The 16,940-nt window shown below is 40.6% G+C and overlaps 1 protein-coding gene across 2 annotated transcripts in view; it reads right to left on the bottom strand.

Moving 5' to 3' along the window:
* Positions 1-16,940, bottom strand: part of CCAR1 (cell division cycle and apoptosis regulator 1) — a gene marked incomplete at both ends in the record, with an annotated part of 67,417 nt that overhangs the window by 29,134 nt on the left and 21,343 nt on the right. For both annotated transcript variants that reach the window (XM_080693774.1, XM_080693775.1), the window contains 9 exons: positions 138-348; positions 1,076-1,242; positions 1,769-1,882; positions 2,406-2,631; positions 5,033-5,194; positions 5,435-5,561; positions 7,865-8,057; positions 8,145-8,259; positions 12,307-12,500. In XM_080693774.1, coding sequence (XP_080549900.1) covers positions 138-348; positions 1,076-1,242; positions 1,769-1,882; positions 2,406-2,631; positions 5,033-5,194; positions 5,435-5,561; positions 7,865-8,057; positions 8,145-8,259; positions 12,307-12,500 — 1,509 coding nt within the window. The remainder of the gene's footprint in view (positions 1-137; positions 349-1,075; positions 1,243-1,768; positions 1,883-2,405; positions 2,632-5,032; positions 5,195-5,434; positions 5,562-7,864; positions 8,058-8,144; positions 8,260-12,306; positions 12,501-16,940) is intronic.

Genomic DNA, 16,940 nt, shown 5'->3' with positions numbered 1-16,940 from the left:
GAAAGCTGGATTACCAGTCGCTGTTACCAGCTATGTTCCTCCATGTGTGTTTGTTATGTAGTGTGTGGTGTGCATTTGTGCCTGTGTTCCTGTGCCTGTGAGAAGCGGAAATAGAAAAAGGGATTAGCGTTCAGTGCCTGTTCTCCATCAGCCTCCTTGCGTTCACCCTGAAGCTTCTCGACCAGCTGCTGCTTGTATCCTCGGGAGAGGGTTTCCCACTCTGAGCGGGTGGGAAGGCAATGCCAAACATCCGGGAAAAATAAAACCACTGTCTCCACATGAGCTGGAACTGTACGCCCCTTGTGGGTCTCCTCAGGGCGATGGTAGCGAATCTCTGCAAAACGGTACCTGTTGCAAGGGAAGAAGCATGTTGGAAAAAAAATTCTAAAATACATTTTAAAGACCCTAGTTCACTTGTAGCACATCAAGTAAAGAACTTTTGCTGCAAGAACTTGAGGTTGGTCTAAAGAAAAAAAAATTATAGAAGCCATAGTTCCTCTTTTGGTACATTTGTACAATATTTTATTGGTTAAAAGATTATGTTCCCACAAAGCATTTTCAAGTTTGGTTACTGAGCTACCCATAGTTTAAAGAATACCTGAAGAAGCTGGATAGCTGTTCAGAATTCATGTGCTAAAAAAGAATATTCTCAATTAAATCACAAGAAATATACTAAAATACACAAGACAAATAAGCCTCAAGAGAAAATATGGCTGAACAAAAATAATCAGCAACTACATCATTTTATAACAAAAGAATTATAATGAAATGAAGTTCTCTCTTGACGATCTTCTCCAGCTATACATGAAATGAAAAGTATTTCAACATACAACCAACTTGCGAAGTATAGCATAACAAAACATTTAAATTTCCATTTATTTTTATTAGTTTTTAATCCTTTTCCCCAAAAACATTTTTGGCACCAAATATACTTTTGCTATAAATAGGGAATTGCCTTTGAGATTACCTGCATGACCAGTATTGCTAAAACAAGGAAGGGGGGGGGAGGCTGATCCATAAGAACTTCTACATAATCTATTAACATTTTCTAATCAAGAAATAAATTGGTACTTACCATTGTGTGCATACACTTAGATCAATGCCTGTCAGAGCCTTACAACAACGAATAGCAGTCTTAATCAACACAGAGGGGTCTTTTTCTGGGTCTGGTCCATCCAACGAAGGAGACCAGTGGCCTCCAATGGCCATGGCTTCATCCTTGCCTTTCATGCCCACTAAAAACTAATTCAAGACAAAGAATCATTTACATGTATCACGTACCTTAACAAATTACAAATAAGTACTTGAAAAGGAAAGGTACAAACCTTTCCAATTTCATTTTTACTACCTCTGGTTCTGTCAGTCAAGGAAGAGTTCAGTTCATCATGTTCCACACTGTATTTCAGCAATGGAATAGGATTTACACATCATAACTCATCCTTTAAAATACTTCTTCAGATAGTGTTCTTTTAAAGAAACAAGCTACAATTCACACTTAACAGCATCCAAAGACGTCTAAACCCCATTATCACTAAGAGTTTACTATGCTACATATATAACATCAAAATGAGTTGCCCTAGTTATATGTAAATAAGAAATAGCCACAATTTGCAGTAACAATATGCAGTAACATCATTAGAGTATGAATACTTTAATAATACTAAAATTATTCACTAGTGAGATTAAAAATATGCTGTTTTTAAATTTACTTACACATAGAAGAACAAAGGTACGTGAATATATACTTAAAGTAAATGTTTCATTTTACCTTAACAAGTCTAGCAGGATGTTGAAATCCATCTCGAAGTTCTTGCGGGTCTTCAGCAAGAGCACATGACTTATGATACAAATCTTCCATACTAGGACTAGCCATCAGCATTACCTATTATAGTCAAATAATTCAAGCCTGTCAAAAATCTAAAGTAATGTGAAAAAATGAGAAGCACTACTAATTAACCTCACATGGAAAGTAAAATGCTATTAAAAATGGTATTAGATACCTTCAACAATTTTAACCTTAAGAAATAATTTTTAGATAAAGCAATGTTTTCAACCAGAAGAAATTATTATCTGTAAGCCAGATAACGTTATCCTGAAGACTAACATTAAGTGCATCCACCCAACATTAAATTTTATCTGAGGCTATTAGAAAGTTAAATAATATACAATTTTTTATCACCTTCATCTTTACATTTTTATGAGGATTAGAATTTAAAACTATCTATTACAGTGAACCAGAAAGACAACGAATTAAATTACTCAACAAAACCAGAACCAGGCAGACAAAAAGAAAACATAGGTATTCAGGTCTTTAACAAATAACTTTCTAAGGAATAATTCCATATATCCTCTATTTTGAACATCTGCTAAGAAAGTTAAACTGTAAATCATAGCAGAATACAAACCTTTGCACTGTATAAATGGTCAGCATCTGGAGGGTCAAGAATGGCCATATTTTTTTCTAAGGATTCTACTTCTCTATGCATTACATAGAAATTGCAGTAATTTCCCAGCTGAAATGGTCTTGACAAGGGGAAAGCATCCACCCATGTAAACTGAGCATCAAAAAAGTCACTAGGTATATATAAATTCTGATAACGGCGCCTTAATTCCATCATGTCACAGCTAGGACTGAAAAACAGACATAAAAATAAACAACCTTATACCAAAGGTTATGCAAAAATTCACTTAATTCTGAAGCTAAATATAGAACCTTAAGAGTAAAATGCTGAAATGAATAATTATTGAGCTATATTTGCATGCAAATACTACTATCTTATTCTCAAAATGTTTATCACAACTTTGAAATTATATTTAACTGTTGTTTGTGTTTCTATTTTTTGTGTGTAGCTTATAATTCATTAGAGAAGACTTTGAAATGAAGTAACTGCAATGCCAGCTCAAGAAAATTTAAACAAAAGCAGTTCTGCCTCAGTTTGAACAATGTAATGCTTTAAAAATTATAATTCCCTAGCCGGGCATGGCAGAGCACATTTATAATCCTCGCGCTTGGGAAGCGAAGACAGGAGGATAGCGCGCGGGTTTGAAGCCAGCCTTGCAAGGTCACAAATGTTTCAGATTATCTTGAAACGGTCTAAGTTGCAATGGGCCTCACTAAATAACCAAGGCTGTCTGCAAGCCATGATCCTCCTGTCTCAGCCTCCTGTTAGAACAGTGATCCTCATGTCTCATGACATGTTATATTTCTGGTATAAGAAACATAGACTGAGTAGCTCAGTGATAGAATGTCTAGTATTACAAGGCAGGTGGGTTCAATACCAGCACAACAAAATAAAACAAACACATTAACTTTGATAGGTGCTGGTATAATTATACCTTATTTGGTTAAGATTCTGTCGTCTTCCAGGCGTGGTGGCGCACGCTTGTAATCCCCGCGCTTGGGAGGCTGAGACAGGAAGATCGCGCAGGTTCGAAGCCAGCTGCGTACGCTGGCTTAGGAGACCCTGTTTCCAAGTAAAAATGTAAAAATAGGTCTGGGAGTGTAGCCCGGAGGTAGAAGGGCTTCCAGGAACCCCAGTACCACCAAAAAAAAAAAAAAAAAAAAAGATTCTGTTGTCGAGCTGGGTGTGGTGGCGCACTGAAACTTAGTGAGACTCTGTTTATGTTTACTCTTGTAATTCCAGCATTTGGGAGGCTGAGACCAGAGGATCACAGTTCCGGACAGCCTCAGCTACTTTAGTGAGGCCCTCTGCAACTTAATGAGACCTGTTTCAAAACAAAGAATAAAAAATAGGGCAGGGGGTGTAGCTCAGGGGTCAAATGCCCCTGGGTTCCATCCCCAGACCTGCAAAAAAAAAAAAAGATTCTCTTGTCAAGCTAGGAAAAGTGGCTTATACCTGCAATTCCAGTGCTTGGGAGGCTGAGAAGGAGAAGAGAATGTTCAAGGACAGCTTCAGGATAAGACTCAACAACCTAACTAGATCTTATTCCAAAAATAAAACAAGAACAAAATCGCTCAGAGGTAGAACTCCCCTGGGTTCAATCCACAGTACCACAATTAATATTAAACCGGTTTCTAGATCTAGAACTGAACACACAGAAATGTTTCTGTGGTATTATATATTACTATAGTTATATACTACACTGCCATGAATAAACATGAAACAACTGATTTACTATGTGTTATTGTTCATCATATATCATTATTCATGAAGTTAAATTTTTAATAAATCTGGGTCTTAAATGATTCAAGTTTTAAGGAAAAATGTCACCACAACAGAATTTCCTCTAGAAACTTTCTGGTTTCAATAGTTGATATATATATGTGTGTATTTTTTTTTTTTTTTTTTGGTACTAGGGATGAAACCCAGGGTCATTCTACTTCCAAACTACCCTCCCAGCACTATTTTTTTTTTTTTTTTTTGGTGGTACTGGGAGGCCCTTCTACCTCTGGGTTACAATCCCAGATCTATTGCGTGCGCCACCACGCCCAGCTATTCTTTATTTTGAAACAGGGTCTCACTGAGTTGCAAAGAGCCTCACTAAGGAGTAGCTGAGGCTGGGCAAGAACCATGATCCTCCTGTCTCAGCTTTCCAAATGCTGGAATTACAAGCATGTGCCACCACACTTGGCTAACAGTTACAATCTTTATTTTTTAATTTTTATTTATTTATTGTTTTGTGGTACTAAGGGTGGAAACCCAGTTCTACCTCTGGGCTATATTCCCAGACCTATTTTGTACTTTATTTGAAAACAAGGTCTCACTAAGTAGCTGAGGCTGGCTTCAAACCTCTGTGATCCTCCCATCTCAACCTCCCAAGCGCTGGGATTACAAGAGTGCGCCACCATGCCCGGCTTATCTTTAATGACTATACACAAATAAAGTACCCTTGCAAGAAACTAAATTACTACTTCAAACTGCATTTGTATAAATTATTAAGTGTCAGAAAGTAATTTTGTAAGAAAAATATCCCTAAATGTAACATATATTTTACACTAAACTATACAAAATTAAGAAGAATTAGCAATTCAATAAAACTATGGGAGAAAAAAAAAAAAAAACCAACCTACCAATCTAAAGAAAACTTGGAAAACTGCACCGTGTAACGTGGAACAACACGCCGGACTCTCCGAGGCGATCGTTCTCGCTCTCTTCGGGGAGATCTCTCCCGGGAACGCTTTCTCTGAGGTGATCTTTCTCTGGATCTACGCCTTTCCCTCTCCCTTTCACGACTTAAAGCAAATTTTTCTAAAATTACTAATATTTTTGGCATTATGAAAGAAGTCTTAATGAAATAAATGTAATGGAATACACAAGAATCCACAGTATATGTTTTAAAGTTTTAAAAAAGGTAACATATACATGAAATTTACTGTTTCCACCATCTTGAATTATACACTTCAGTGGCATTGTATGCATTCACAGTTTTGTGCAATCACCACCATCATCCATACTATATTCTTAAAGCATACCTTCGGTCATCTTTTCTGTTAGGCACTTGATCCCCTCTATCATTTCTTCCTGAAAATCTAGATGGTGGATCTAATCTTCGTGCTGGTTGTGGCTGAACTATACGAACAGGAGGTTGCAATAAACCAGCTTCATAGAAACACAAAAAAAATTAACAGGTTTAATCAAAGCTGCAAAGTAAAATCTGGTAAATTAAGCTGGGCACGGTGGCTCACACCTGTAATCCCAGTATTTTTTTTTTTTTTGGGTGGTACTGGGTGTGGAACCCAGAGGCTTTCTACCTCCGGGCTACACTCCCAGACCTTTTTTTTATATATTTTTTGGAGACAGGGTCTCACTAAGTTGTGAAAGCCTCACTAAGTAGCTGAGGCTGGCTTCAAACCTGTGCGATCCTCCTGTCTCAGCCTCCCAAGCGCGGGGGATTATAAGCATGCGCCACCACGCCCGGTGTGTAATCCCAGTATTTAGGAGACTGTCATCTCAGTATTTAGGAGGCTGAGATAGGAGGATTGCAGGCTCCAGGACAGGGTCAGCAATACAGTAAAACTCTCAGCAATCTAACAAGACCCAGTTTCGAAAACAAATCATAGGAGAAAATAAGGATTGTTAACTCACAGGAAGAAGAAATGCTCCTGAGCTCAATCTCCAGTACCAAAAATCAAACAAAACCCTCCGCAAAAAAACATGGTTTAATTAGATGAATACTGGCAGGCATGGTGGAGCACACTTATAATCCCAGTACTGGGGAGGCTGAGACAGGATTTGCAGATTTGCAGCTAGACTCAGCAACACAGATTTGCAGCTAGACTCAGCAACTTTGTGAGGCCCTCTGGAAGTAAGGTCCTATTCCAAAATAAAAAATGAAATAGGGCTGAGCCGGGCGTGGTGGCGCATGCTTGTAATGCCCGCACTTGGGAGGCTGAGACAGGAAGACCACGCAGGTTCAAAGCCAGCCTTAGCTGGCTTAAGAGCCCCTGTTTCCAAATAAAATATAAAATAGGTCTGGGAGTGTAGCCCGGAGGTAGAAGGCCCCTGGGTTCCATCCCCAGTACCACACAAAAAAACAAAACAAAAATAAATAAATAAATAAAATAGGGCTGAAAGCCGAGCGTGGTGGTGTATGCTTGTTAATCCCAGCATTTGGGAGGCTGAGACCAGAGGATCGTGGTTCACGGACAGCCTCAGCTATTTAGTGAAGCCCTCTACAACTCAGTGAGACCCGGTTTAAAAATAAAGAATAAAAAATAGGGCAGGGAGTGTAGCTTGGAAGAAGAATGCCCCTGAGTTTCATCCCTAGACCCAAAAAAAAAAAAAAAAATAGGGCTGAAGATGGAGCTTGGAGGTAGAACATCCCAGGATTCAATCATGAGTACAACCGGGACAACCAGTACAAAAAAAAAAAAAAAAAGATGACTACAACCAAGTAACTGGGAGTCATTAAAATTGTTCATAGTCAGGCGTGGTGGCGCATGCTTATAATCCCAGCATTTGGGAGGCCGAGACACGGTTCCTGTCCAGCCCAGGTACTTAGTGAGGCCCTTTGTAACTCAGTGAGACCCTGTTTTAAAATAAAGAATAAGAGCGAAGGCCAGGTGTGGTGGCGCACGCTCCTAATCCCAGTACTTGGGAGGCTGAGACAGGAGGATCCGGGTTCATGAACAGCCTCAACTACTTAGTGAGGCCCTCTACAACTCACTGAGAGCCTGTTTCAAAATAAAGAATAAAGAGATAGGTGTGGGGGCGCACGCTGGTAATCCCTGCACTTGGGAGGCTGAGAAAGGAGGATCACACAGGTTCGAAGCCAGCCTCAGCTACTTAGTGAGTTGCTCAGAACCTCTGGGAGTATAGCCCAGAGGTAGAAAGGCTCTGGGTTCCACCCCCAGTACCACACAAAAATAAATAAATAAAAATTTAAAAAAGGGCAGAGGGTATAGCTCGAGGGTCAAATGCCCCTGGGTTCTATCCCCAGACCTGCAAAAAAAAAAGTATATAATAAGAAAAATAGCTGGGCGTGGTGGCGCACACTTGTAATCTCCACGCTTGGGAGGTAGATGGCTTAAGAGACCCTGTTTCCAAATAAAAATACAAAAATAGGTCTGGGAGTGTAACCCGGAGGTAGAAGGGTTTCCAGGAACCCCAGTACCACCAATACCGCGAAAAGATTAAAAGAATAAAAATTGAGCTGGAGGATGTTGCTTGGAGGTAGAATACCCCTGGGTTCAATTCCCAGTACTGCAAAGAATAAATAAAATAAAATAAATAAATAAGCAAGCAACCCTAGGAATGTAGCTCAGATGTAGAATGTCCCTGGGTTCAATCTCCAGTACAAAAAACAAAACAAAGAAACAAAAAAGCATTGCTATTATTTTTTAACAAATAAACAATGATATATTTGTCTGAAACCAAGAGCAAAGACACACTGCATGTAATACCTTTCTGCTGTGGCTGCTGTAACAAGGGCTGTGGCTGAGTCTGCAAGAGTGGTGTAATAGAAGCTGCTGAAATCTGTGCCTGCAACAGTGACTGAGGCTGGGGCTGAGCCTGAACACCAAATGTTGTCTGTGGTGCAATTGGCTGAAGTACAGCAGGAGGAGTCTTCAGTAATGGTTGTGTTTGGGATTGATTCTTAACAAAAATAAAGAAAAAATCCTTGTAAATGAGAAGATTCAATTACCAAGTTTCTATAAAAAACTAACGCAATATTTGATGTACCTGATTTGGTAGTGTTTGAATTCTTTGTGCATTCCATTTAAAAGGCATATTAGGATTATAAGTAGCTTCAACCAACACTCTGTCACCCACTTGTGGGGTTTTCCCTTTGACAGCACTGCAGAAAAAAAATAAGTTAAATAGAAACACAATTATAAAAAGTTCTCCCCAAAAAACTTTATATACGTTGTATCTGAAAGTATACCATAACTGAAATGAAAGCCAAAAAGCTCTTTTATTTATTTATTTTTTTTTTGAAGGGGAGAAAAAGGTTTATTGTTATCAGCAGGGAATGGAGAAAGGTGGCTGAACACCCCCAAAGGGGCTGGAAATCTGGGGTCCAGCAGCTGCCTTCAGGACAATACTTGAGAGTAGCCCAAGCCGAATTGCCTTCAGTTGCAGGCTGCTTTCTTTCAGAGTTCACGCAATCTGCCAAAAGGGAATAGGAAAAGAGGCAGAACACCACTCGGGCTGTCGGGGCTCTGATGTCCAGTAGTTGCCTTTAGGTGACTACCCGAGTGTCACCCGAGCCAAGTGCCGTCAGTTGCAAACTACTTTCTCCCAGAGTCCACGCAATCTGCCAGAAAGGAGGTACAGGTCACCCCTAGGGACCCTGGTCAGCCTTGATGTCCAGCAGAGGCCTTCAGGTCACTACCTGAGAGCAGCCCGGGCCACGTGCCATCAGTTGCACTCTGCCTTCTCTCAGGGCTAACACGACCTGCGAGAGAGAGAGAACAGCTCCACAAAAGGGGAGGGGCTCCCGAGAGGGAAAAGCCCCTGAAAAGCTCTTTTAAAAAAGTACATCCTCCTGTCTCAGCCTCCCAAGCGCAGGGATTACAAGCATGCGCCACCATGCCTGGCTCAAGAGATCCTGTTTTAAAATAAAAAATAAAAAGTGCTGGAGATATACTTCAGATATAGAATTTCCCTGATTTGAATTTTCAGAAACAACAAAAACAAACACCCCAGGAAATATATTTGAAATATCTAAGGAAGACAGGCATGGTGGTGCATGCTCATAATCCCAGCATTTAGGAGACTGACAGAAGAGGATCTTGTGGACAGCCTCAGCTACTTAGCAAGGCCTTTTGCAGTTTAATGAAACCCTGTTTCAAAAAATGAAGAATAAAAAATAGGGTTGGGGGTGTAGCTCCGAAGTAGAATGCCCTGGGGTTCAATTCCCAGTACCGCAAAAACAAAAACAAACAAAAAAAGAAATATTTAAGGAAATCTATTTTTACTACAGCCACCACAAAGCTACCAAAGTACTTTTGTAAACCTCATACTATCAAGAATTTAATCCTAAAGCTGGGCGCAGTGGCACATGTTTGTAAACCCTGCACTTGGGAGACTGAGACAGGAGGATCGCACAGGTTCAAAGTCAGCCTCAGATAATACTTAGTGAAGCTATTAGCAACTTACTGAGACCTTGTTTCCAAATAAAATATAAAATACGTATGGGATTATAGCCCGGAGGTAGAAAGCCTCTGGGTTCCACCCACAATACCACACACACAAAAGAAATTAATCCTATTCATTAATTTTGTGTATGTGTGTGTGCGTTGTACTAGGGATTAAACACAGGGGCATTCTACCTCTGTGCTACACTACCAAGCCCTATTTTATATTTATTCTTTTTTTCTTTTTGCAGTACTGGGGATGGAACCCAGGGGCATTCTACCTTCAAGCTACACACCAGCCCTATTTTTTATTACTTATTTGGAAACACGGTCTCACTGAGTTGCAAAGGGCCTCCCTAAGTAGCTGAGGCTGTCCATGAACCACGATCCTTTTGTCTCAATCTCATGAATGCTGGGATTACAAGCAGGCAATACCATGCCTGGCTTATTTATTTATTGTGATACTGGGAATTGAGTCCAGGGTCATACTACCTCTGAGTTACACCCCCAGCCCTATTTTATTTTATTTTATTTGCCAGGTACTAGGGATTGAACCCATGGGCATTCTGCCTCTAGGTTATAACTCTAGCCTTGTTGTGGTAGTAGAATTGGGGATTGAACTCAACGGCATTATACCTCCAAGCTACACACCAGCCCAATTTTGTATTTATTTTGACACAGGGCTTCACTAAGTCTTGGAGGGCCACACTAAGTATTTTGAAGCTGGCCTCGAACCTGTGATCCTCCTGTCTCAGCCTCCTAGTACTGATATTACAGGCGAGCACCATCATACCCGGCTTTTATTTATTTTTTTTATGGTATTGGGGATGAAATGCAGGGGCATTCTACCTCCAAGCTGCACCCCCCAGCCCTATTGTTTATTCTTTATTTTGAAACTCACTGAGTTGCAAAAGGCCTCACTAAGTAGCTGAGGCTGTCGCCAAACCGCGATCCTCAGGTCTCAGTCTCCGAAATGCTGGGATTACAAGCGTGCACCACCACACCTAGCTTTTTATTTTATATTTTGAAACATCTCATTAAGTTGCAAAGGACCTATGTTACAGGGGCTGGCCTCGAACCTGCAGCAATCATTTCTCAGCCAAACAAGTGATGGGATTACAAGGGTTTACCACCATGCGCAGCTATTAATATTTTGACGAAAAGTAATTTTTTAGTCTACATTGTCAGCTAGATCAAACAGTATTCTTTTTTTTTTTTTTGCGGGTCTGGGTATGAAACCCAGGGGCATTCGAACTCCAAGCTACACTCCCTGCCCTATTTTTTATTCTTTATTTTTGAAACAGGGTCTCACTGAGTTGCAAGGGCCTCACCAAGTAGCTGAGGCTTTCCGCGAACCGCGATCCTCTGGTCTCAGACTCCTGAATGCTGGGATTACAAGCCTACGCCACCAAACCCAGCTTATTTTTTATTCTGTATTTTGAAACAGAGTCTCACTAAGTTCCAGAGGGCCTCACTAAGTAGCTGAGTCTGTCCACAACCACCCCGGCAAGATTCAATTCTAAAAGCATATAACTAAACTGGGCGTGGTGACACAAGTTTGTTTGAGGTTGAGACAGGAGCATAGCAGATTAAAGAACAGAGTTAGCAAGTAGTGAGACTCTCATCAACCTAGTGAGACTCTGTTTCCAAATAAAAATAAAATAGGGCTGGGGTATAGCTCAGCCCTATTTAGAATACTCCTGGGATCAATCACAGTACCACCACCACCACCACCAAAAAAAAAAAAAAAAAAAAGCATGTAACAACTTGAACTTCAAATCTCAAAGTCTGATCATGAACATTGATAGTAACGCCACCTAACTTTAATAGTAATAAAAGAACTCACCAAAGCTAGTTTGTTCAGTAGAAGCAAAAGAAATCTTTAAACCAGGTGTAATCCCAGTACTTGGGAGGCTCAGACAGGAGGATCAAAAGTTTGAAGGAAGCTGGGCGTGGTCACGCTTGTAATCCCCGCGCTTGGGAGGCTGAGACAGGAGGATCGCACAGGTTCAAAGCCAGCCTCAGCCACTTAGTGAGGCTCTCAGCAACTTAGTGAGACCCTGTTTTCAAATAAAAAATAAAATAGGTCTGGGAGTATAGCCTGGAGGTAGAAAGCCTCTGGGTTCCACCCCCAGTATACACACAAAAAAAAAGTTTGAGGGAAATGACTCTGGATTTAATCTTCAGTATAAAACACACGCACACACACATATATCCTGGATGTGGTGATATCCTCAGTATAAACACACACACATACACACAAAAACTCTGTTAGAATGGGTGTGGTGCTATATTAATATAATTCCAGGATGAGACAGGAGACCAGCCTCAGCAACTACTTAGCAAAGTTCTCAGCAACTTTGTGAGACCTGTTTCAAAAACAAAAATAAAGGGCCAAGGATGTACCTCAAAGGAGGAATGCCCCTGGACTCCATCTACAGTATGGAGAAAAAAAAAAAAAAAAAAGCTGGGCATAGTGGCACAGATTTGTAATCCCAGGACTTGGGAAGATTGACATAGGATCACAGGTTCATGGCCAGGCGCATCAACACAAAGTCCTCCATAACTTAATGAGACCCTGTTTCAAAACAATAAAATAGGACTGAGGCTGTAGCTCAGAGGTAGAACGCCCTTGCGTTCAGTTATGCATGCAAGATGAATAAATAAAACAGAAAATTACAACTAAACTACAATCTCTGCCAAGATTAAACAAGTGCTTTATAATAAACATAAAGAGCAATCTGTCAACATCTAATGACGTTTACCTAAGCTGAAAGAATACATCTTCATCCACAAATCCAAATGTGTCGTGTAGCTTCGTAACCACTCCTGTGAACACACGCTGCTTCTGAGGTTGGGTTTGTTGCTGACTGGACCTTGGTGTTGGATATGATACAGTTATCTGTGCCGCAGGTTGAGGAGTCGACAGGCTAAGGCTTGTAGGCAGTGCAACAGCTGGCTATTAAACAAAAGTAACATCAAATTATGGTAATAACTTCAAATGACCTGAAAATTAAAAATAACTACTTAAACATATGCTGCTGTCCGCAAACCTGCGATGTTCCTGTATCAGCTTCCCAAATACTGGGATTACAAGCATGCACTACCACTTCTGGCTACATATACATCGTTTATTTGTTTATTATTTATTTTTGTGGTACTGGGGACTGAACTCAGAGGCATTCTTTTTCCGAGCTACACCCACAGCTCTATTTTTTATTCTTTTTTTTTTTTTTTTGGTGGTACTGGGGTTCCTGGAAGCCCTTCTACCTCCGGGCTACACTCCCAGACCTATTTTTACATTTTTATTTGGAAACAGGGTCTCCTAAGCTAGCGCACGTGCCTGGCTTCGAACCTGCGCGATCTTCCTGTCTCTGCCTCCCAACCGCGAGGATTACAAGCGTGCGCCACCACGCCCGGCCTTCTATTTTTTGTTCTTTAAAAAAATTTTTTTTGGTGGTACTGAGGGTGGAACCCAGGGGTTTTTCTACCTCTAGGATATACTCCCAGACCTATTTTATACTTTATTTGGAAACAGGGTCTCATCATGTTGCTAAGATCCTCACACAGTAGCTGTAACTGGCTTTGAAGCTATGCGATCCTCCTGTCTTAGCCTCCCAAGCGCTGGGATTACAAGTGTGCACCACCACACCCGGCTTATTCTTTATTTTGAAACAGAGTCTAAGTTGTAGAGGGCCTCACAAAGTAGCTGAGGCTGGATGAGAACCTGTGATCCGATCCTCCTGTCTCAACCTCCCAAATACTGGAATTATAATTGTGTACCAACCACATAAGGCAAATATGTACATCTACAAAGTGAGAAAATTAGTAAATTATTTTCAACTAATTTTATCTATACGTTTCCTTCAATAAGTATTTTCAAAGGTTGCTTCAGGAGAAAAAAGAACCATGGTGCAATGAACTTTTAAAACACTGTCAGTTGGGCACAGTGGCAAATGTCTATAATCCCAACACTTGAGAGGATGAGACAGGACTGCAGGATGGAGACAAGCCTCAGCAACTTACTAAGACAAAATTTTAAGGGAAAAAAGAAAGAACTGAGAGTGTAGCTTAGAGGTAGAATGCCCCTGGGTTCAGTCCTCAATGTAAAACAAACAAAAAATTCTTTCTATAGTCCCAACTACTCAAGAGACTGAGGTAGAGAAGAGAATCCCCTGAACCCTACAAGTTCAAGAAAATCCTGGACAACACAGCAAAACTTTTTTGTTTGGTTGTACTGAGAATTGAACCTAGGGGAATTCTACCTCTGAGCTATGCCTCCAGCCTAATTTTATTTATTTTGAAACAAGGTGTCACTAGGTTCATAAGGGTCTCCCTACTTGGTAAGGCTGTCCTCAAAGTTGCTATTCTCCAAGTACTACAAGTACTACAAGTAGAAGTACTACAAGTACAGGTGTGTGCCACCATGCCTAGTTTCCCTGTTTCAATTAAAAAAAGCAAAAAAACCCCAAAGTCATTTGTGATAGTGCATACATGTGTGCAAACCTAGCTACTTGATGGCTGAAGCAAGAGTAACAAAAGTTCAAGGCCAGCCTGGGCAACCTACTAAGATCTGTCTCAAAAAAGTGCTGGGGATATAGCTCAGTTTTAGAGCGCCTGCTCAAAGGCCTGGGTTCAATCTCCAGTATGGTAAAAGCAAATAAATAATAAGAACTTCAAGCAATTTCTTTGCCATGTTAAGATACTAATGTTATTTCTGGGCACAATATGGAAGATGGCATTCTCAGGAGAGAAACTTCTTCAGCTTTTCTACTTCATTTGGAAATTCCACTGTTGGTAATTAAAATGTGATAAATGTAAGTAGATTTTATTTTAGTCTTTAATAAAAATATTAAGGTTCATCAGATATGGTGTCACACGCTTGTAATCCCAGCATTTGGGAGGATTGCAGTTCATGGACAACATCAGCTATTTAGTGAGGCCCTTTGCATGTTAGTGAGACTCTTGTTTCAAAATAAAAATAAAAAAATAGGGCTGGGGGTGTAGATCAGAGGTAGAATGCCCCAAGGTTCAATCCCCAGTACGGCAAAAAAAAAAAAAAAAAAGATTTCTGAATTATAGTGCACTTTATTTCCATAAAATAAGTAACAATTTAAGAGAAAAAGATATAAAAATTACACAGTGAAAGCTTCTACTATCCAGGTTCCTTGGCTACTTAGTTCCCTATCCTTGAAGCAATCACATACCGCTTATCACATGGCCTCCTGAAGACATTTTATTCAAATACACACATACAGCCGGGCGTGGTGGTGCACGCTTGTAATCCCCTCGCTTGGGAGGCGGAGACAGGAGGATCGCGCAGGTTCGAAGCCAGCCGCGCGCGCTGGCTTAGGAGACCCTGTTTCTAAATAAAAATATAAAAATAGGTCTGGGAGTGTAGCCCAGAGGTAGAAGGGCTTCCAGGAACCCCAGTACCACCAAAAAAAAAAAACACAAATACACACATACAGATAAAAAGACAGGTATTCTTCTAGTCTCTCTTAAGTAAATCAAAATTATATAATTATAATTATATAAATATAAAATTATATAATGCAGCAGGGCATGGTGGCGCACACTTGTAATCCCAGTATTTCGGAGGCTGAAACAGAAGGATTGCAGTTCACAGACAGCCTCAGCTAACTAATGAGGCCTTCTACAACTTAGTGAGACCTTGTTCCAAAACAAATAATAAGAAAAAAGGACTGAGGGTGTTGCTTGGAGGTAGAATGCTCCCGAGTTCCATCCCAAGTACCGCTGAAGGAAAAAAATACATTATAGAATGCATACTACACCATACTTGGTGTAGTGCTGGGGATTGAATCCAGGGGCATTCTACCTCTAAGCTACACCCCCAGACCTATTTTTATTCTTTTTTTTTTTTTCTTTTTGGTAGTACTGGGGAAGGAACCCAAGGGCATTCTACCCACAAGCCACACTTCCAGGCTTGCTTATTTTACACTTTATTTGAAAACAAGGTCTCACTAAGTTTTGAGAGCCTCATTAAGTAGCTGAGGCTGGCTTCTAATCTGTGCCAATCTCCTTCCTGTCTCAGCCTCCATGTACTGGGATTACAAGCATGTGACAGGACTCCTGTCTTATTCTTTATTTTGAAACAGGGTATCACTGAGTTGCAAAGGGCATAAGTAGCTGAGGCTGCCTGTGAACCACAATTGTCCTGTCTCAGTCTCACAAATGCTGGGATTACAAGCCTGTGCTACCAAGCCCGGCTTACACCATATATATATATATATATATATATATATATATATATATATATATATATATATATATATATATATTTTTTTTTTTTTTTTTTTTTTTTTGCGGGTCTGGAGATGTAACCCAGAGGAATTTGATCTCCGAGCTACACCCACTGCCCAAGTTTTTATTCTTTTTTTTTGGTGGTACTAGGGTTCCTGGAAGCCCTTCTACCTCTGGGCTACACTCCCAGACCTATTTTCACATTGTTATTTGGAAACAGGGTCTCCTAAGCCAGCGTGCGCGGAGGGCTTCGAACCTGCGTGATCCTCCTGTCTCTGCCTCCCAAGCGCGGGGATTACAAGCGTGCGCCACCACGCCCGGCCTACACCATATATTTTCTTCTCATATCCATACATAAAATTTGAAGGCAATCCAGGTACGGTGGCACACGCTTGTAATCTCAGCATTTGGGAGGCTGAGACCAGAGGATCGCGGTTCGTGAAGAGCCTCGGCTACTTAAGACCCTCTGGAACTTAGTGAGATCCTGTTTCAAAATAAAGAATAAAAGCCAGGCGTGGTGGCGCACATTTGTAATCTCTGCGCTTGGGAAGAGAGGACAGGAGGATCGAAGAGGTTCAAAGCCAGCCGTGCTGGCTTAAGAGACCCTGTTTACAAACAAAAAAGTATAAAATAGGTCTGGGGGTGTAGCCCAGAGGTAGAAGGGCTTCCAGGAACCCCAGTACCACCAAAACCAAAAAACAACGACAACAACCAAAAAAAGATATAAAAAATAGGGCAGGGCATGTAGCTCAGAGTTTGAATGTTACTGGTTCTATCTCCAGACCGACCAAAAAAATAAATTAAATTAAATTAAAGGTTAAGGGTATAGCTCAGTGGTAGAGGGGGTGTATAGTTATGTATGAAGCCCCAGATTCAATCCTGAGGTTGGGAGAACAAGAAGTTCTGCTTCATATTTTAGAGAGAGATAGATTGTGTGTGTGTGTGTGTGTGTGTGTGTGTGTGTGTGTGTGTGTGTGTGTGTGTGTTGTGTGTGTCTATTTGTTTTACTAGGAACTAGACCTAAAAGCATTTTACCTGGAAGTTATACCTCTGAGCTTTTTAAGTTTTTGTTTTGAAACAGGGTCTCACTAGGTTGCTGAGAGTCTCACTACTTGCTAAGGCTGTCCTTGAACCT

Source organism: Muscardinus avellanarius (assembly GCF_963383645.1).
Source record: "Muscardinus avellanarius genome assembly, chromosome: 4".
NCBI lineage: Eukaryota > Metazoa > Chordata > Mammalia > Rodentia > Gliridae > Muscardinus > Muscardinus avellanarius.
Note: the sequence above shows the minus strand (reverse complement) of the source record. Positions and strands in the feature narration are given on the sequence as shown.